Genomic DNA, 21,179 nt, shown 5'->3' on the forward strand with positions numbered 1-21,179 from the left:
TTGGTCTGAGGCTGAGTTATGCATTCAGAAAGAGGAGCATCCAAAGGCCTTTGTTAAATGCTTTATACAGACTTTTTAAAGACATAAAACATTAAGCCCTGAAGTTCTAGAACAAAGACGTCTTTTTAAATTCCCATTTTATTTGTAATGGAAGTCTTCCTGATATAAAGAAACAAATTGAAGATAATTTAATTGGTTGGGTAGATCAGCCCCTTGATATTCAGGCTGCAATCCAGTTCTTTAAGGAAGTGGAAACAACTGTCTTTATCTTGCAACTCTCTACAAAACCAGAAATGTGGTTCTAGAAGCAATTCAAAGCTAACTATTCTCACCAATCCCAAAACCCCTACTCATCTCAGAATTCTTATAGGTATTGTAAAAGATCAGGAAATTGGAAACACAAATGTCTTGCACTTAAGGAGAGGAAAAATTTAAATAGTAACTAATGTAGGGGTGCTTGGCTGGCTCAGTCAGTAGAGTGTGTAATTCTTGACCTCGGGGTCATTAGTTCAACCTCCACATTGGGCCACTTAAACAAAACGAAACAAAACAAAACAAAATAGTGATTAATTTAAACTCATGTATACCCTCAAAACTCCTACTGTAAGGCCTTGCCAGGTCTGAGGACCTGGGGCAGGGGGGAGGGGGAGGGTCCTGAAGGACCAGCCAGAAGGGTCCTTGGCTATATGCAAGATAGACATCAAACTTGAGCCAGCAGGAAGTGAGACCAGAGTTTACTGATTATATGTGAAGAGAGAGCAGGTATGATGAAGATGCTGAGAGACTCAGAAAGGAAAAGGAGAATGAATCTTGTTTTTGCTTGGGGTCTGGAGTTTTTATTGAGGATATTCATCTGGTGGTGTACGTGTCTTCTTGGGCATTCAGGAACTGGTCGATTAAGGACAAGTGTTCAGGCATCCTCCATAAGTCACTTATGCCCTAAAGCCAGGGGTCTTGGTGTCAGGGTGTCTGTAGTCAGTGGTCTTGGAAAACATACTTGACAACCTTGCCTGGTGACTCCTTAGATATTCTCTATTATGCAGGAAATCTCCAAAAAAAAAAAAAAACAAAAACAAAAACAACATTAACTCCTTGACCTTTACAAGAAGGACATACATTAAGGCAGGGGTGCAGGTTATAGCAAGAATAGAAGAAGGAAAGGAGCAAAGAAAAAAACAACAGCATTTTTTGGGTCCCTTCAGTTTCCCTCTCTCACTGTCTTGGAGAAAACTTGTATAATTTCTCTGTGCCTTTGTGGTTTAGATTTTCTACTCCCCTCTTCTCTGGGAACTAAGAGCCATTTTTCAAAACGCAAACTTCAGGGACAAGTTTCTCATCAGAAGAAATATGAAGGGGGTAGGTATTTAGAAAGTGGGCTAATAAAAAGTCTTAAATGTATTCTTCACAAATATTAGTAAAAAAAGCTTTAGCCATCGCAAGATTTATTCCATCTGCCAAAAACACAGCTTGGATCCAGCTTCTCTTTTATAAACCAATAAGTTTTGCATTATTATGCCCACCTCATAGCTAAAGTTTTATTTTACTTTATTTTTTAAAGATTTTATTTATTTGTTTATTTATTCTAGAGCAAGAACAAGAAAGAGAGCATGAGCAGTGGGAGGGGCAGAGGGAGAGGGAGAGAGGGAATCTCAAGAAGACTCCACGCACCGATGCAGGGCTGAATCTCACAATCCTGAGATCATGACGTGAGTTGAAACCAAGAGTTGATGCTTAACCACCTGAGCCACCTAGGCATCTCTCATAGCTGAAATTTTAAAACAAAGCTTTAAGATTTCTTTGATTCTGTATATTTATGTTCATCTATGCATGTATACACCTGTTACAGATGTGTGATATTTTTGTTGCTAAAATTAAGTTGTAGGAGAGCTCTATTTAATTGACTTAAAAACAAATTCTTCTAAACATGATTGCTGGGAATGAATTATTTAGAGAGATGTAAGTGGGATAAGAGTTATAGATAAACTTTTCAGCAACAATTATATTTTAAGGTATGTGTAACTTAAAAACAGTTTCCCAAATCTCTTTGGTAATTTGAAACTTCAGTTTTGTTAAATTAAAATTAATGATGAGATATTTATTGACTATCTAGATCATTTTCAAATAAGATAAAGTAGTGATTATAGAAAGAAAAATTAGGCCTCAGTAGAAATTATAATGTGTAGATAACAGATTTTAGACCTATTAAGTCCAGTCATGTTAATTGTCTTTGAGGTTTTGGTATTTCCTATAAATTGGATGGATCCTAAATTCTTCTAGTTTCCTCAGCTAGCTACAATCTCCAAACTAACTTTTCCAATTTTCTCCCATCCTTTGATTTGGAATCACTGAGAACTAAAACTGTCCTTCACCTCCAAGCCCTGCAAACTGAAACTAGACACTTGATATAAATTTCAGAAATTGGGCTTGGGTGGCTCAATCCATTAAGCATCGGACTCCTGGGTTTGGCTCAGTTCGTGATCTCAGGGTCATGAGATCGAGCCCCAAGTCAGGCTCCATGTTCAGCTCGGAGTCAGCTTGACTTTCTCCTTCTCCCTCTGCTCTTCCCCATCCCCGCTCCCATGCTCTCTCTCTCAAATAAATAAATCTTTTTAAAAATTCAGAAAAATTGCCACAATAGCTCATATTTAGACCATCTTCTTCACGCTTGTTGTATGGTCCTCTCAGAAAGTTTATTGGGGGGCGCCGGTGGCACAGCGGTTAAGCGTCTGCCTTCGGCTCAGGGCGTGATCCCGGCGTTATGGGATCGAGCCCCATGTCAGGATCCTCTGCTATGAACCTGCTTCTTCCTCTCCCTCTCCCCCGCTTGTGTTCCCTCTCTTCGCTGGCTGTCTCTATCTCTGTCGAATAAATAATAAAATCTTTAAAAAAAAAAAAAAGAAAGTTTATTGGTACACAGATGATATAATCAGAGCCATTCAAACTGGAAACCAGGAAAATCTCTCAGATTGTCATTGCATCCCCTCACCCCATCTGAAGGTTCTTCAACCCCGACAACTAGAAATCTTGACTGGCTGTCTCCTGGGCTCAGAAACTGATTTATAATTTGCTCCAATCATTAACCTTTGCTTTTCTTTTGTTTCCACAGAAATGGTTCTTGTTAATTACCTGATTGCTTACACAATATAGGCCTAACTTTGGGATCCCACCTAGACTGCCTTCTGAAATGAGACATGAGTGTGTAACTGAACTGACCAATTGTCAGGACTAAGAGACAGCTTCTGTGAGATGGAGCAACTCAAGCTTTTTGATTGCGAAATTTCTTATTTAAAGTTTCAAAGGTGGGACTAAACGGCAGCAGAATTGGTTACCCCAAAATATGTCTCTTAGCCTGAGGATTATATTAAACTGGTTATTTTTAAGAAACAGCAGACACGGGTAAGCTCTGGGAACTGAGTAGAAGTTACTGTTTTGTGAGAGACATTTATATTTACAAGGGAAATCTCCATTTGTAAGGGTGTCTCCCTCCTTCACTGTGTCTGGAAGAAGGGGATGATTCAATCTCTAGAAACTCACATCCACAGAAAAGACCAGAACTTAGATCTGCATAACCAGCATACCCTGGCTTACAGTTTCCCATGTCTGTTCCATGTATACAGGCGGTACACATGTTATTAAACTTTGCTTTCTCCTGTTAATCTGTCTTATAGCAATTTAATCACTAGAACCTAAAGGGAAGAAAGGAAAATTCTGACCCTTCATGCCACAGAAGTAATACTCTGATAGATTTTCAATGAAGTAAATGAGATACAGTGATTAAAACAGAAATATAAGAAAAGAAAGGCACTTTCTACTTTTTTCTCTTTGCTTCTTTGGAGAGGTACTGTGAAATAACTCAAGGATTCTCTACAGAAACGGTGCATACTACTCTCATGCTTCCAAGATTTTATCTTGCTTTATTTAGTGATTATTTTCACCTTGGTTAATTTGTACGTTTGAATAATTGAGGCTGTATTAAAAGCATTTCCTTAAGGTGTTGTTCCTCTTTCTCATTCACATGTGGCTTTTCCTCCTGGGGAAAGAAAAAAAGTTATCCAAATAGGCAATAAAAATATCCCTCCTCACTTAATTACCTGTCCATCTTCTTTCTGGGACAACTCAAGGACTAAAATTAATCCTCCTAGATGTGGGTCCTGTGTCCCGGTGCCTTTAGAATAATTTCAGCATGTGGAACAGCACCTGCCTCGTGTTTTCATCTTATTTGACTCCCTTCACTGTTCCTCTCCAGAAAAATGTCTTCCTTGTCAAAGGGTGGTGCGTTTTTAACCGATGCCAATAGAGCTTCAAACCCATGCTCCTTCTGTGTGTCTGTGGGCACGGCAGTGGTTCCCAGACTCCGGGGATACTTTCTACCCGACCAAGCCCCAGACAGACTCTAGCCCTCACCTCCGAGTTCCCCGAGGCGGCCTGCCCGGGGCCGGCGGCCCAGCTCTTTGGAAGAGAGCAGGTTGAGCCAGCCAGACAGTAAGCAGCAGTGCCCGCACCGCGGCCTCGGCAGGACGGACTGGAGCATCCCCTCCCAGTCGGTTTCCGGAGGCCCAGCGCCCCGCCGCGCCCTGTGGAGGCTCCAGCATTTCTGGGCCGGGAGGCCCCTGGCGCCCGCTGCTCCCGGGCCAGGAGACACAGCAGCCCTATGGACTTGATCTGCAGCGCTAGGTGGGAAAGCCGCCTTGGCCAATGCTACGTTGCTAGCGCGCGGGCGGCGGCGGCGGCGGCCCCAGGACCGAGGACGCAAGCACTCCCGCGGCTGCCGGGCTAGCGAGCGTTGGACCACGGTCTGCGGAGCCAAGTCTGGCCTCCGCCGACTGGAGACCCGCATAGAGGGTTAGCGGAGCAGAGCGGAGCGAGCTTTAGTCCGGCTCTAGTCCTGTGGACCTTCTCGGCCGCGGGTGCCCAGGGAGAGAGCCGGGGAAGGGAGAAACAGCCGCTCGAGAGAGCGGCGCGCTGTCTCTGCCACCTCCTGGCCTTGCGCTCTCTCCCCGCCTGTTGGGATGGGGGCGCGACTGCGGTGGCTCTCTGCGCCCGGGGTCGGAAGGACCTGCCCAGCCTCAACCCTCAGCGAACCGTTTTCCGCAAACACCGCGTTCGCTGCATCCCTGGCACGGCCCTCTGGCTCTGTTAGCAGGCACAACCCAGCTCCCTTCCTTCCCAACCTGGGCCCTGCTATTTCAAGAATTCTAGTGAAAAAATGTGCACTGGCGAGGTGCAGGTCGGGGCAGGCTGGGCAACTGGAGAAACAGGCAGGCACAGGTGGCCTGGATGCAAACACATCTGTCCACTAAAGGTTTCCCCAGCTTCATTGATCGCAGGAGTTGGGTAGGGGTCTATTTCTGTCTCTCAGATTTACTCTGAAATTGAGCCTTTTGGGAATGGAAGTTCATATGATTATATCATGTCCATAACAGTCACGCTGTATCCAAAATGGGCGCGGGCATTCGCTGTGCAGACACTGAGTTCCCCAGACAGGCAGATTCTCTTGGCCCTAGGGTTTATTCTTGTTTCTGGATGGAACAGTCCTCCAAATTATCCCAGGAACGTCTCAATAAGTAGGGGTGTGTGTGTGTGTGTGTGTGTGTGTGTGTGTGTGTGTGTGTGTAATGATTCCCATGAACTGACAGTTTGGTATTTAAGAACAAATGGACTTAGGTACAAACAAGTCATGAACTTGTTGATACATGTTTTCTATGGATAAGAATGAGATTTCTGAGATCTCCAGACAATGTCAACCTCAAGGGAGAGAATTTCCAGTCCTTCTCATTTAATTAAAAACCTGTACTTTGTTGAGATTCTGTAGACATTCTAGTTAGGACCTCAGACTATTGTGTTCTGAGTTGAATCTACACGCATTTTCATAATAGAACACTTGTCATGTTGTAAATAATGCCTTTGCAGGTGACTCTTCATCACAACTGTAAGCTTCTTCACGGCAGGAATAGTTTTTATCCACCTTTGATTTTCCCAAACCAAGCAGTGCATGTGCATAAATACTTAGTAAATGATGATTAAATATTACACCACCCACTCCTAGTCCTTCCATTTCCTATAGGCTCTAAAACAGAGGAACGGGGAGGTAGAGATCAAAGATAACACATAAAAGTGAAGGACTTAGTCGTTCATGCTGAGGGACATTTGCAAGACCTTAATAGTGCTCAGCATCAATTTGCTAATCAGGTCTTCTTGGTTTTAGGGCTCTCCTGGGGAGGAGGTGGGAATGACCTACATTCTCAGGCTATTTTTTAAAATCAGTATTTGGATATATTTCTCTTTTCATATATATTCCTTTCTTTTCTCTGTTTTTCTTTCTTTCTGTAGATTAGGTGTGGTGTAAGTCATTATACTTGAAGTGAAAATATACCTTGCTAAACTTTTGGTATCTATCTTTGGATTTCCTGGTACATTTGGCTAATTTCATATTTCTCACTTTTTATATTTGCACCATCATCCTAAAATAACATAAATTGGAGAAACCTGGTTTTGGATGTCTAAAATACTTCACTTGGGAAAGTGAGCTGCAAATATTAAAATCTATTAGCTGCCTTAATTGTTGCTTTTTCAGCTATCAGTGATACTTTAAAAAATATCCCCACTCCTTAGCCTTTTAATGTACTCCCCAGACTCTTCCATAAGTACATGTATGTTAATATGTAATATCAGTACACATATGCTGTACTAATATTTTAACTGATACTGTTTTTCATAAAGGGTTGAATTGTGCCCACTCACCTTATACATTGGCACTTAACAGATGTTGCTACCACTGATGCATTGCAAAACATTCACTCCGGACAATATATTATCTAGAATATTTTCTGTAGCTGCTAGAAATCTCTGGAAGAGGATGCTGCACACAATAGGAAGTCTTATTTTAAATTCTTGTACTAGAAAAATATACTTCACTTGGAATGATAGTGAAAAGACTAAGTGCCTGATCAGTATCATTTCTGAATTTTTGTAGACCATTCAGTTTTAAGAAAGATAAGCATCTTGTCTAATTTTCTACTACTTACAAAATATTCATTTTATTTTTCTGAACATTAGGGTTAAGGACTTGACTTTTTGTTGTACCTCTTCTACTGTTTTGTTCAAGTGTCACATATTCATTCCTTTCAGGTAACCATATACAATATGGTTGAGAATGCCATCTCTATTTGCAGCACGAGGGGAAAAAATGCCGTTGAATTTATAATTCTTGGTAACTTGTTCTTTTACTTTAGCATCAATTTTCCCTCCTCCGTTGTGATTTTAATGGAGTTCTTATTTTTTTTCTTGACCTACTTTCTTTTCAAGAGCTTTCATACAGTGTTTTCAGTGATGGTGATTTCTGTAATGTGTAGGAGAAAGTCTTAAATCACAGTGAAACGACTAGTTGGCTATCACTTAGTCTAGAAATGTTTTTGTGGCTTAAAAATCATCTGGTTACAACGTCCACAATTTCATAGAGCGAAATCTTTCAAGCTATGCTTTTCATGAGCTCGCTCCGTTTTCCAGACTGAGGATTTGAACCTCATTCTGCTCTGATCCAATTGTTATTTTTCTTTGTTGCCTCCACCCCCTAGAAATTGTGTTTCCAGGGGAGAGGCGTTCTTGGGGCTGAAGAGGAGAGCCTAGTGGGATGAGATCTGGTACCTCAAAACTAGATCCCTCCTCCCCCGCCTGGTGAGAAGTCAGAGACAATTTTGACAGTTCATAGTCCCGCTTTGGCTTTCACGCTTGCGGTCCATGGGTAGGTTTTACCTTCTCCCTTTTCCCCTGTTCTGGCTTGCCTACAGGCCAACCGCATATGCAGCCATTGCCCTAGCCCACCCAGAGCTTTCTCTCGCCCATCCTCTTGGGGAACTGGGGCAAATGTCCGTAGAATACTTCGGGGATTGGGGAAAGCTACGCCGGAATCGGGACACTCGAGAGGGCAGCCCCATCCCAGGCTTTCCCCCACCCCCAGTCGCGGCGCCCACGTGACCGAGAGCAGGCTTCCACCGGCCCGCCCCTTTCGGCCGCTGCAGCCCACTTCCCGCTCGGGGTAAGTAAACCGCGGTTTTCCGCACGCCCCAACCCCGCCCTCTTCCTTTCCCCTTCCCTTCACCTCCCTCGGGCTCCCTCGCGCCACTCTCTCCGCTCCCCCATCCTCCCCAACGGGCCCTTTGTACGTGCTCGGCGGCGTGCGAGCGCGCCCGGCACGTGACCCCGCCGAACGTGGCATTGTGTTATCACGTGACCCAGGTGCGTACGCGACGGAGCGGGGTGTGAAGATGGCGGACGAAGAGGCCGAGCAGGAGAGGTTGAGTCGCGGCGGAGGCGGTTGCGTCGCGGAGCTGCAGCGCCTGGGCGAGCGGCTCCAGGAGCTGGAGCGACAGCTGCGGGATAGCCGCGTGCCGGCCGTGGAAGCGGCCACGGAGTACTGTCAGCAGCTGTGCCAGGTGAGGGCGCCCGGGGGTCCCCTCCCCCTTTTCCCCAGCCAGAGGGGGAAGAGGGCGAGCGAGCGCCTGGGGGCTGAGCGGTGGTCGTCGCTTCTTTGGCATCGTTGGCGCCGCCGCCCAGGCGGGAGCGGGGAGTACGAGGAAGGCGCCTTTGTGTGACTGCCGTTGTGGCGGTTGTTGTCGGCAGCTCCTGACTGGGGGAAGGGAGTTGTGGTCAGGGCGGAAAATCCCCCCTCCCCTTTCCTTCCCCGAACTCGGGACTGCGCGGTACCCGAGGCCAAGGATATGTAGACGGCCGAGGACTGGAGTCCTCTCTGCCGCAGGGAGAGGGTAAAGGAGGAATGGAAGCCAGGTCCTCTTTTTCCTCCTCCTCTTATTGTGCACTGGGGATTACCGCGCCCCCCGCCTCTGCGCCTCTGGTTTCCCACTCCGACGGGCCTCCGCCCCCACTGGTTTGATTCCTTTGCTTCTCCCTGCTTTCATCCGTCCCGCCTCCGGCCCCGTCCTCTCTGTCTCCCGGCCTTTGTTGTTCGAGTTTTGCCTTTGGATTGAAGGGGCCTTTGTTGATGTCCCGAAGAACAGTCCTCGCCGACCCCTTCTAGCCGGCGGAGACGTTCGGGGGTGGGGGCGAAGAGGTTGTCCCTTCCTGCGTTTGCTTGCTTGGTGCACCGCTTCCATGGTAAAGGTTGCTCTCCTCGGTAGAGGAGAGGAGCTCTCCCTGTATCCCGTGGGGCGGCTTCCCAGAGTCTGCTTCTGTTTGGCTTTCACCCTTCGAGAAGTACGGTTTCCTCTGCCCTTCCTCCCCCATCTCCCCACCGCCCCTATTACTTGGAGCCTTCCCTATCTGGTGAAACGGAGAGGGTTGAGGTTCTTGTGGACCTGTGCTCAGGTCAGTTTCAGACCTTTCCTTCCTTTTCTTGAATAAGGACACTGCTTTTCGGTAACTGCGTTCTAACCAGGATTTGGAATATTAAAGCACTATTTGCTCGGTAGAAATCGGAGAGTTTGGGTCTACATTTGGACCTGATTACAAACCCTCCAGTTACGTTTGAAATTTCAAGGAGCTGCTGCTGGCTGTGGTGAAGATTTTGGTTAGATTGTCGTGTCCAGGAAAAAGATAATTTATACAGGTCACATTTAGAGTTAACTTGTCAGCGTATCATTATAGAGAAGTTGTTTTGGAAAGATACCCTAAGGCCGAACAATGGGTGGACTATTTTAGAATCTCCGAATAGATTACATTTTTACTTAATTTTTAGTGTTCAGAAATCTTTCCTTTAGAAGATCAGGGATTCTCGAACCCATACAAAAAATTCTCCATTAATGTATGCACGCTATTGTCACTAATTATTTGGTAGTACTTCATTATCTTAAAAAAAAAAACTTTGTGAGATCAAGTGGTGACTTGTCTAGGAGTCTGTGCAATGTGAAAGCTCCCCACTTAAGATAATAAACTTCTGATGAATACGTATGGCAAAATTGCAGATTCCATCATTCCCTTGAATCCTTGTTTAGAGAATTGTTGAAATTTGCCATTTTGACCTACCCTGGCAGTGCCAGTTCATGGTTAATTGGTCTTTTAGATATAAAGATTTACTTTAGCTGTAAAAGAATACTTAAAGTATCCATAAAAGGAAGTGTTTCTTTTATAAGTCAAGTCCGCTTTAGCCCCTGGAAAGTATTAAAGTCTAGCTTTGCTGCAAGATACTTTTCAGATAGCTGCATCCACTGATGGGTTTAAAGCTAATTACTGTAAATATTCTTGGCCAGCAATATTTTAAGCAGGATTAATAATTCTGGGAAAGTGGAATCTCATGCAGGTTGGACTTTTTTGAGTGTATGCAATATCAAAGTTATCACTTTAAAAATTATTTTTAGTGGATGAAACACCATTGTTTTTTATCAGTATGAAAGGAATTTACTGTGTTTTAAGTGATTAGTTTTATAACAGGTAAATAGTTTTTATTGACCAGTGCTGCAGGAAACAGTAATAAAACAAATGCTGGGTTTCTGGATTTCAAGAATAATGAAATATTTCATGCATTAAAATCCCACAATAATTTAAATACATTTAAAAGTAATCTCCATTACTTGAACAGTTACAGAATGTATCTGATATTTGATTTCCTCTGGAACAAATGCAGTGGGTTTTTTGTTGTTTTGTTTTCTCTAATAATCTGTTTTAGTGATTTGGTCAGATGGGCGGTAACTTGAAGCATAATTGTTTCTTTAAAATTGTATCCTAGCCATTATTAACATTCTGATATGAGTTGAGCAAAGCAGTGGTTAACAAAGAATTTATTGGAGCCATTTAAAAACGGTACTTGAAATGCTAGGAGCTAGAAATTAGGTCTTGTGTCTAGCCTTGAGATTAGCGTTTTCTTTGTAAGCTTTTTCTGTAAAACTGTGATACATGCTTCAGAAAGGCAAAGATGAACAAATATTTGTTAGAGTTAGTGGGCTTCAGACTTAATATCTATACCTGTTAACACTTAGTGCTTGTGTAATCCTTATTGTTGCATTTATTTTAAGAAATGAATTAGTTTTAAAAAATGACCTATGTATTTTGAATTTTTACCTCAGCAGATGAGTTCTGGAGAATATAGTGAAACCTGCAAAGAAGAAGTTGCTTATGCATATTACTAGTTTATAGACTTTCTTTTTGAATGAAGTTCTGAGAAGTAAAATAGAAATAAAAGACATTAAGGTTTTCTTACTGTTAACAGTATTGTTTTGTTCTTTATATTGTGTTGGAAGTATGCTCCATTTTTGTTTACCTGAACATTTGCTTAAAGCTTAAGTAGGAGGAGGGAAAGGTTGTAGGGGATGAGTGTAAAGGAGTGCCTGTCAAAAATCTCAAATTTCTTTAAATCTTTACAAGCTAGCTTTAATCTGGGTAATGTAGTTTACTTCATTGATTTTCTTAAAATCGACTTAGAATAAGATAAGAATATAGGATAACCAGAAGTAATTTCTTGCATTTTTTTGTGTCAGGATCATTACATAAAAATTGATTATAATTGGAACTTGTTGGGCTATTTATTGTATTAGATGGGGTCAGTATTCACTCACTCACTCAACATTGTTATTGAATATCTACACTGTGGACCAGACGGTCATGTTCATGGTCCCCGGCTTCAAGGAGCCTACACTCTCTGAAGGAAGGTAGACAACTAATTGTTGTAAAATGTGATTTATTTCTTTTATTTAGGAGATCAGTGCAGTAGAGTGGAAGGTTTTTATTTGGGAGTTTAAATCGAAGCATGTCAATAGAAGAATTATTCTAAAAGGATTTTAAAGTAATTATTCATTTAAAAAGTTAAGCCATTGTAATAGTTGAAGAATGACTTGTTAGGGCATAGTATTTGTTGACAGCATTATATACGGGGCTGGATGACTGGTTGATTAATACATGAGTTGTGACTGGTTTTGGTTATTTATCTTTTGGTGGCTGATAATTGTTTTAAAAGATTGGATTGCGGTTTTGGAAATATGTTTGTATTTTGCACGAGTGCACACACGCACACACATACTTCATACTTTAATTCATATAAGCAGTGTTTCTCAACTGCCTACTACTTTTCCCCCTGAAGTTCTCTGTTCAGGGGTGTTTGAAAATATGTGGGATCAGTTCTGTCATTGCAATGTCTGCAGATGTGATACTGGCATTTAGTGCCCGTGGGCCATGGATACTAAATTTTCTGAGGTCATTAGGACAGTCCCACCTCATTGAAATGTATTACTCTGCCTAAATACCCACAGTGTTCTTTTGAGAAAACACTGAACAGAAAGAAAAATAATATATTAAGATTTTTGTTAGTTGTTATGATCTTTTCATGTTAAGATAATATAGAGATCATATTAAGAAATGTAGCTGATGTAGAACAGGTCCAGGTAAATGCTGTTCAACCATATTTAAATTCACACTGAGCTTGAGAGGTCAAGAAAATTTCTACTTCCTTAGTAGAAATTACAAGCAATTACTTAAACAATTCAGTTTTACTGGGGTAAGAGGGTAGCAGTTTCAGCATACTTAACTGTCCCGATTAAAGCACAGATTTGACCTTTTGATATAATTACAATTCTGTACTTTTAAGAAAGCATTTAATGCAAAGCCTAGATTTAGATGTTAGGGGATGTAAGATACAGAGGACTTTTGTAGTATATAAAATAATAAGAATTAAATAAAACTTCAAGATGACAGTTGAAGAGGTGTCAAAAGGCAGTGTGTCATTAACAAATTTACTTTTTATTCTGTTTTTTAAATTGAAAGTGTAGTGTAGGGACTCCTGGGGGACTCAGTCGGTTAAGCATCTGCAGTAGGCTCTGGTCATGATTCGAAGGTCCCGGGGTTGAGTCCCGTATCTGCCTGCTGCTCCCTCTGCTTGTGCACCATCTCTCTTTCTCTGGCAAATAAATAAAATCTTTAAAAAAAGAAGTTAGTGTACTGAATTTTTTTTTTTTTTTACCAATTTAAACAGAGAAAGGGCATATAACAAAAACTTGATCTTCCCATCCAGACCTCCTGGCACCCCCAACAAAGATAGTCCCTCTAATAGTTTCTTATCCCTCTTTCCAGAAATACATGTTTGCTTTTTTTAAAAAATTAAGACGAGGACATACTGTACACTGCATCTTGCTTTTATTCACCAAAAAATATATCTTTGAGGTCATTCCATAACTCCTCCTGTAAATCTGAGGCTTTTTTTTTTAAAGATTATATTTCTTTGACAGAGACAGTGCACAAGCAGGGGGAGCAGCAGGCAGAGGGAGATGGAGAAGCTGGCTCCCCCCTGCTCAGCAGGGAGTCTGCCTCTCCTCCTACCTCTGTTCGTACTCTCTCACTCTCTCTCAAATAAATAAATAAAATTAAAAAAAATAAACACTAATAATTCCAGTCTATGGCTGTCTTTAATCAGTTAATTATTAGTGGGTATTTAGAGAAATAAGTTAATTTTACATATAGTAATTTCAATAAATTTTTCAAAGTAGGAGGTAAGCATTTCTGGCTGGGGTATCAGAGAAAGTTTTACTGAGATAGGATTTGAGATGGACCTTAGTGCTTTTATTAACTGATGCCTTATTGGAATAAGAAGCAAAAATCAAAGTAAAACTGTTAGGAGAGCTGCTGAGTATTTAAATTATGTAGTTAAAATATTTCGGAGTATATTTTTGTTTCATCTGTTTGATACAAGTTGATTCTTTTATCTCCATGTTCTGTTTAGCTTTGTTATAGTGGCAATGTTCTGAAAATGCTCACTTTCCTCAAAAACTAGACTTTTTTTTCTTTTGATTATTAGAGGATATCTTAAGTTAATTTTTAGGACACTTCAGAAGAAAGGATGGCTTGCTTGTTAATTAGTGATAATTACTTTAGGTATTGAGGGAGTAATAAGTCATTTAAACTTTAACAGTGTAGGTAATGCTCAAGGGAAATAATTTTTTAAATGTTCATAATTAGTATGATTGCATATTGGAGATATTAAATTCCACTTTCCAGAATATGCTTTATACCAGTTTTAGCAAAGGAAAACTTTACCAAATTTTGCTTGCCTCCTTCTTGACACTTACTTCCTGGTCCTAAATTGAAATGGAGGAAGATAAGATGTATTCTGCAATTGCCCTTCATAATATTTTATATGACTAACCTGCAAAACCAAGGATTTTTGAAAATATATGTTAACTATATGAAGCTACTGCTGTATTTATTTTCCTTGAAATTCTGTTGAAGTTGAGAAATTACCTTATTTTTTCCCAACTCCCATACATAAATCCAGTTCATAAAATTAACCAGTCACTATGGGAGGAGCTTCATTTATAAAATGGAAAGTTTGTTTTTTATCAATGGGTTTGTTACATACCCCATATAACTTTTTAACTATGTATTGTTTCCAGGAGAATCTCTTGATTCATTATTTCTTTTTTAGCACTGAGAGTTGCACAGTGCACCTCAGAAGAAAAATGTTACTTTTTCCTCCTTCACTTCACTTTACAAAAACTTAATCTGTGAGTATGCATATTTAGCCAAGAAGATGTGTTAAAATTCAGTATGTTACATATATTTTTTTCTTATTCATTTTTTAAAAAATTTTATTTATTTGGCAGAGAGAGCACAAGCAGGGAGAGCAGCAGGCAGAGGGAGAGGGAGAAGCAGGTTCCCCCAACGAGCAGGGAGCCTGATGTGGGGCTTGATCCCAGGACTCTGGGATCATGAGCTGAGCACAAGGCAGACGCTTAACTGACTGAGCCATCCATGCACCCCTTTCTTAATTTATTTTAATTAGGTAATTAAATTCCTCATGTGGGAGCACTAAGGGAACTATGGAGATCTCTGCCTTCGAAGCTCTTACAAATTTGATGCATATATTAATAGTTAAGCAATAATATTAGATGGTAAAGTATCTAATGATAAATAACAATAAGTGGAATGTGAATTAAGAGCATTTTGAAATTAATTTAGTAAAAATTGATCAGGAAAGGAAAACTTATTTACATTGAGTCTTGAATGAATTTGGGTAACTAAACAGAAGTGGGAAGGGTGGGAATAAACACTCAGAAAAATGGAACAACCTCAAACTGGCATCGTGGAGGAAAATGTCAGGGTTGGGTTGAAAAATAGGATAGAAAAGGTAGATTAGAACCAGAGTAAGGGTTTAGGATCCAAAGAAGGAATTTTAATTAATCTTTTAAGTATAGATAATATATGGTTATATTGCTTAAAGACTCACCCTTCTAAATTTGGTACATTGAAACAGAAGAAAAGAAGTTCACAATGTTACAACCTTAGGTGTTTGTTTTTTAAGTAGGCTCCATGCCCAGTGTGTGCTTGAACTCACACCCTGAGATTGAGAATCACATGCTCTACTGACTGAGCCAGCCAGGCACCCCCCAACTTTGGTTTTTCTTGAAGTATCCTGTATCCGTTTCATTGCAGTGTAACAAACTACCCCAAAACATAGTGGCTTTAGAAGAACAGCTGGGGGTTTTGCTTGTTTGTTTTGTTTTACGTAAGCTCTACCCCTGATGTGGGGCTGGAACTCACTACCCCAAGATCAAGAGTTACACGCTCTACCAATAGAGCCAGGTGCTCCAGAAGAATAGCTGTTTTTATTACTGTTCTCAAGTCTATGGGTCCGTTGGGTTGTTTGCAGTCAGCTGGTAGGTTGTCTGGGGCTGAATGGTCCCAGATGGTCTCACTCATTTATCTTGTTGTCAGGTGGGTTGGTCAAGGTTCCTTAGTTGGGTTGGCTCATTTGCTCCACTCTTATCTAGTAAGGTAACCTGGAATTTCTTTACATGGCAAGAAGAGAACAAGTTCTGTTGCACAACTGCTTTTTAAGCTTCTGCTTGTGTCATGTTTGCCAAGGTCTTTTTGGTTACAAGTGGTCAAACCCATCTTCTTTTGGGTACAAGGAGATGTGATTCTTTTTATAACATAACAGTCTACCACATATCCCCATTCTCTTTAATCCCCACTGCAATGTCAGGCACTTTTATAGGTCAGATTTCAATTTTTCCTCTCTGTAGCCTGCCTCTGCTTTTTTCTTGTCAGTCCATATTCTCTAATCAAAGCACATCTCTTTGTTCCTTTTCTCTTAGATTGGCTAAAGGCATTTCCAGTCCCGTTTTCTAATCTCAGTCTCTAAGTAGAAGAAGGTGGTCCCCACTACATCACGCAAACTTTGGGAAATTTGTAGAACCACCTCTTTATTTACAATAGTTCTTTACCTTAATATTAAATCTGGTCTCTGTTTGGTGTTTTGTGCTGTCTGAACATTGTGCAGTCCAGTAATAGCATCCTAGGTCTTGTCCTAATCTTTAGCCGCCTTCTTCTTCTTCTTTTTTTTTTGTAACTGAAGAACTTGCTTTTAATCTTGCTTTCAATTTGTGAAAGTCCCCAGTATCCTGCGTTTTATCTTTCTACCTAATTGGCAGTCCAATACTTGTAACAGTGTTTTCTCAAGTTTGAGTTTGCAGAAACCCAAGAGAGTGAGTCTTTAGATCTTAGAGTTACAAGTTTGACCTCAGCTTTTGGTAAGATGTAACTTTTTTTTTTTTTTTAACTTTACAACTTACTTGTCACACTGAAACAAAAATATCACAAAACAGTACTTATCCTTACTAGGTATGGTGCATTCTATTTTATTATTTATTATTATTTTGCAAAGCTGCTCTTGATTTTATAGTCCATTGATAGTTATAGCCAATAGTTTGAAAACTACTTATGGGGGATCACTGTGCTCAGTTTAGTAGTAAGCATAAAGGTAAGAAGGCAGTCCTAAATTATAAGGTGGCCTTCTAGTCTAGCTGATTCAGAACATTCTTTACATTCAGAACATTTTATTTAGGAGGAGCGTCAAAATTTAAATACAGTTTTAAATTTCTTACAGTGAATGCTGGAAACCCAGCATTATGGCCGTGGAACCCAATTTGAGAAATACTGGTGCATAGGATAACATACACATTTAAGCCTCAGCCCAGGACTCTACTTGCTCTGTTTACACTTTTTCCATCCTTTCACTGTTCAACAGGAACTTTCTGCTCCATCGAAATTGGTCTCTTCATTCCTCACAAGTATACCTGTTTGTTTTACTTCCTTTGTGATTTTGCTTAGAGGAGCAGTGTTATGTAGTGGAAAGCCAAATGGATTTGGATATGAGCTCCTCTCTAATCTGAACAAGATCTTTAGCTCATGCTTTCTTTGAAGAAATAAGGTGGGGTGATAAGAAGCTTGGAGTTAAGAGAGAGGCTGGACTAACAGTGAATTGTTTATTCTGAAGACCTGTGAGATGATAGGATTGAATACCGTTCCATTTGTTTAAATGTTTCACTTTATCCAAATTGCCTCCTAGGATCTCATCATTACTATGTGATAATTGTTTAGTATGACACTGAATCATCAGAAAATGTTAAATTTTTTAGGCATTTATTTAAGAAGGCTGAGATATTTGGTTAAATGGCTAAAGTGAAGCAGTTAAAATATCTGGACAATGTATTCATGTGGAACATTTGACATCCTTATTGATAACTGACATAGGCAACGTTATGTATTAACTTCATAGCTCTCAGATATAGGTTTTATATTTAAAAAGAGGTAATCTAAATTTAAAAGTGGTAATTAATAATTGACTGGATTCCCATCCCAAACAATTTTATAGGGTATTAGAAAGTTAGCATATCAAATATTTAAATTAATTCCTGTGGTAATTTTAGCTTACCAAAGTTAATTGAAGCCAATATTTGTGATTTTTGAGAGAAAATAATTTTCGTTAAATAAGAATGATTTTACTACTACTTTTAGATGAGCCATTATCAAAATGAGGGACTTAGAATTTTATTTATTCTAAATTAATAGCTTACATTTTGTATTTTCTATGTAATCATTTGTACATATTCTTGATCTTTCCCTAATTTTTGCAAATATGATAAATCTCCATCAATAAAAAATGTGAAACATTATGTTTAACTCAAAAGCATTATCATTTTGTCAATTTATATTCTGAAAAATACAAATTTTTATTTTTAATTTTTGAACAAAACTTTGACAAGATTATATTTCAAAAGAATAAAACATGAAGTTTAATAAAATACTAAAACTGATACTTAAGTAGTTTGATCTTTTGACTTACCACAACTTATCCAAACCATATTTGCATAAGTTTATTTTTTTAAAGATTGATTTCAGAAAAGGGGAGAGAGAGCGTGCACTCCCTTACAGGGGCAAGGGGGGTTGGGGAAGGCACAGGGGAGAGGATGAGAGTCTTTAAGCAGACTCCGTGCTGAGTGCAGAGCCCAGCTTGGGGCTCCATCTCATGACCTGAGCTGAAACCTAGAGTCCCACACTTAACCTGCCGCCCACGTGCCCCTGTATAACTTTATTGTAAAGCTCTATTAGGGAAATTTTAAAAAAAAGTTCCCTGCCTAAAATGGGATATTGCATGTAACAACAGATACTATGAATAAAATTATATCCTCAAACAAATTGATCGTGCACTTCATGGTCAGCATGAAGATATTTTATAGGTAGCAGTTCTGAATGCTCATGTCATAACTGCTGTTTCTTTAGTAATTAAGAATTCACCCTATTATGTAAAACTGAGTATGTTGTCAAGTCATACTTAGCATATTCAATATTGTGACCTATTTATAAAATATTTCTGAAAAGGTTACCTGATGTTGCAAATGCTGCCAAAGAGAAATTATTTTTAACACCAGAAAGACCTTTGAGGATTTACTTCTCTTGAATGAAACCATTTGTGGTGTTTGATTCCCCCCTACCCCTGCCCACCCTGAGAATCATCTTCTGTAGATCTTGTTTTACTTAATGGAAAAAACCTACTCTTTACATCCTATCTTTCATATCTACTTTGCTTGACAGCCCATTAGATACTGTGAATTAAAGTCTTGGGATTCTTAGGACACTGGTTTTAATTTTCACAAAACTGTTTATAAAGACCCTTGGCATGCTACTTACAACTTTTCTTTGCTTCTTTATCCTTGAAATAGAAATGTTACAGACCTTCGTTGTCAGAATTGATCAAAGACATAATTATTTTAAATGATTGTTATAATATAAAGCAACATTTTCATTTACACTTAGAGACTACTTTAGAAATACCTTTGATGTTTTATATATGATAACGACCTAGTTTAATTTGAAAACAATAATTCTGCATTATTCAATGCCATCTATTAACCATCACCTTGAAAAATAACAGAGTACCAATCTACCAACTTTTTTGAAGTCTGTATTTTAGAGAAGGTGGAATTTTATTTCATAATAAATTATAAAAAAATTCTTTTGACTTTGGGAGTGTGAGTGGGAGAGAGATAACTTGATGTGTGGAATGTACCAGGAGATTATTAGCTTTACAATTGAAACGTTTCCTTTCCAAAATTTAAAATTCCATAATTTTAAATTGGGATTTGAGAAGCTGGGAATAAGAGAAGGTAGTATTACATATTAAATTAAAGTACAGATTTTGAACTATGATTCAAATTACAACTCCCTTCTTTCTGGACTTCAGGCTTGGTTTTGTGTCTGTGTTCTCATCTACAGACTGGAGGTAATATCTGCCTTAAAGTTGTGATTAAGGCATAATGTTTGGTGAGCATTTTGCATGTTACAATGCTGGAAGTACACAGTAAATGCTAGTTATTAATATACTTAGGACTAGATCTGAAATTTTCCTTCGTAAAAGAACATTAATCTTAGTGTTAGTAAATTACTCCTTAGTTTATTGTCATCTAGATAGTGGTTTTAAAACTTAAAAAAGTTAAGGGAATTCTTTCCCTTGACCCCAGAGTTTTACTTGATATCTTGATGTATAAAACAGAAAAGTTACCTCTGCAGAGAAGTTTGAGAAGTACTAATCTAGCATATAACAGTACCATTGCCAGAGGTTGTAAAGGGAGTTCAGGCATACTTTTCTGACATTATTTTCTTCTTAAACAGGTATGGGTTTTTTCCCTTATTTTTCTTCACTTTACTGCTTTCTTCTCTGTATTCTGGAGAACGTAATGAATGTTCTTGTCTTAGAGACGTAATAAAGCCATCCCTGAGAACTTTCATATACTTTATTTAATTTTTAAAAGAGTTTTAATTGTGCTGCTTACTTTTGTTTTACATACTAAGGCACATTAAATAAACTCATTTTTTGGTACCTGATATTTAAAATACATTTATTTCTCTGGAAGCATGGCACTGACATGTATGTAGTGTGAATAGAGAAAAATTGTACCTTATCAGAGGAACAATAAATTTTAAATAATAGTGAACCTTAAGCACACTTCCACAAATATACTCCATGCTAACATTTAATTCTTTTTGAGTTCATGGAGAAGACCTACACCATTTTACACATTCCCCCCAGTCTTCATCTCTTTTTCTCTGGATCTTTCATTTTCTTCCTTAGGTTTCCAGAGAAGTGGCTGTTCCCTGGAAAGTGGATCTCTTTATCTGTGCAGTTGATTCCCCACCCTCTCAGAGCACCTTTCCACTTTTATTGTGTCTTCATCATTTTCTTTTCCATCACTTCTGTCCTTGAATCTGTAGGGTGTGCATGTCTTTTTCATCTTTTTGCTTTGTTGGTCATTTATGTTCAGATTTCTTTGTTTTCTTTAAGCCCTTCACTCACATATGAGACCTTTCTTGCCTTATAAGGGGGCGGGGTTTAAACTTGTTTTCTAATCTTTATTGCCATGCTTCTTAGAAAGGTACTGTATTTATTGTCTTCATTTCTTACCTTCCATTGCAGTTTGGATTCTACCCCTCACCATACTAAAGAAATTGTTCTTTTAAAGGTCACTTGCTCAGCATATCTGTAATACTTACATTAACTGTAGAGCCAAGTAGCAATCCACCAGCTCAGATTACTTCATGTGACTCTGTTGTTTTTAAGAAACGTAATTGTCCAGAGTTTAAAAATTACAAACTTTCATATTGAAATATGGATGTTTGGCTTAATCTCGGAAAGTCAGAAGATCTGGCAGTATTGCACTCATTCATGGCTACGGGCTGGAGTGGCTGCCTGCTCAGCCCCTGTTGGCATTTTAAAGTGTTTGTGATCCCATCTTAAGTTCATCTCCCTTCAGCTTATTCACACTGCTCTCCTAATCTCATACCTTTGTGACTGCTCCTTGGCCATCTCTACTGACTCTTCCTTTCACCTGCTGGAATTGCATAGTAATTATTAGCTAAAATTAATGTATTTAAAAAGACTAGAGCCAAAATTGCAGGGTGTTTTT

General features: G+C 39.5%; 1 protein-coding gene across 1 annotated transcript in view; it reads left to right on the forward strand.

The window, feature by feature from the left end:
- Positions 1–8,019: 8,019 nt before the first annotated feature.
- Positions 8,020–21,179, forward strand: part of ZNF292 (zinc finger protein 292) — a 91,645-nt gene continuing 78,485 nt past the window's right edge. Inside the window, exons 1-2 of the mRNA XM_002924699.4 lie at positions 8,020–8,035; positions 8,236–8,432. Coding sequence (XP_002924745.2) covers positions 8,265–8,432 — 168 coding nt within the window. The 5' untranslated portion in view covers positions 8,020–8,035; positions 8,236–8,264. The remainder of the gene's footprint in view (positions 8,036–8,235; positions 8,433–21,179) is intronic.

Source organism: Ailuropoda melanoleuca, chromosome 10 (assembly GCF_002007445.2).
Source record: "Ailuropoda melanoleuca isolate Jingjing chromosome 10, ASM200744v2, whole genome shotgun sequence".
Lineage (NCBI taxonomy): Eukaryota > Metazoa > Chordata > Mammalia > Carnivora > Ursidae > Ailuropoda > Ailuropoda melanoleuca.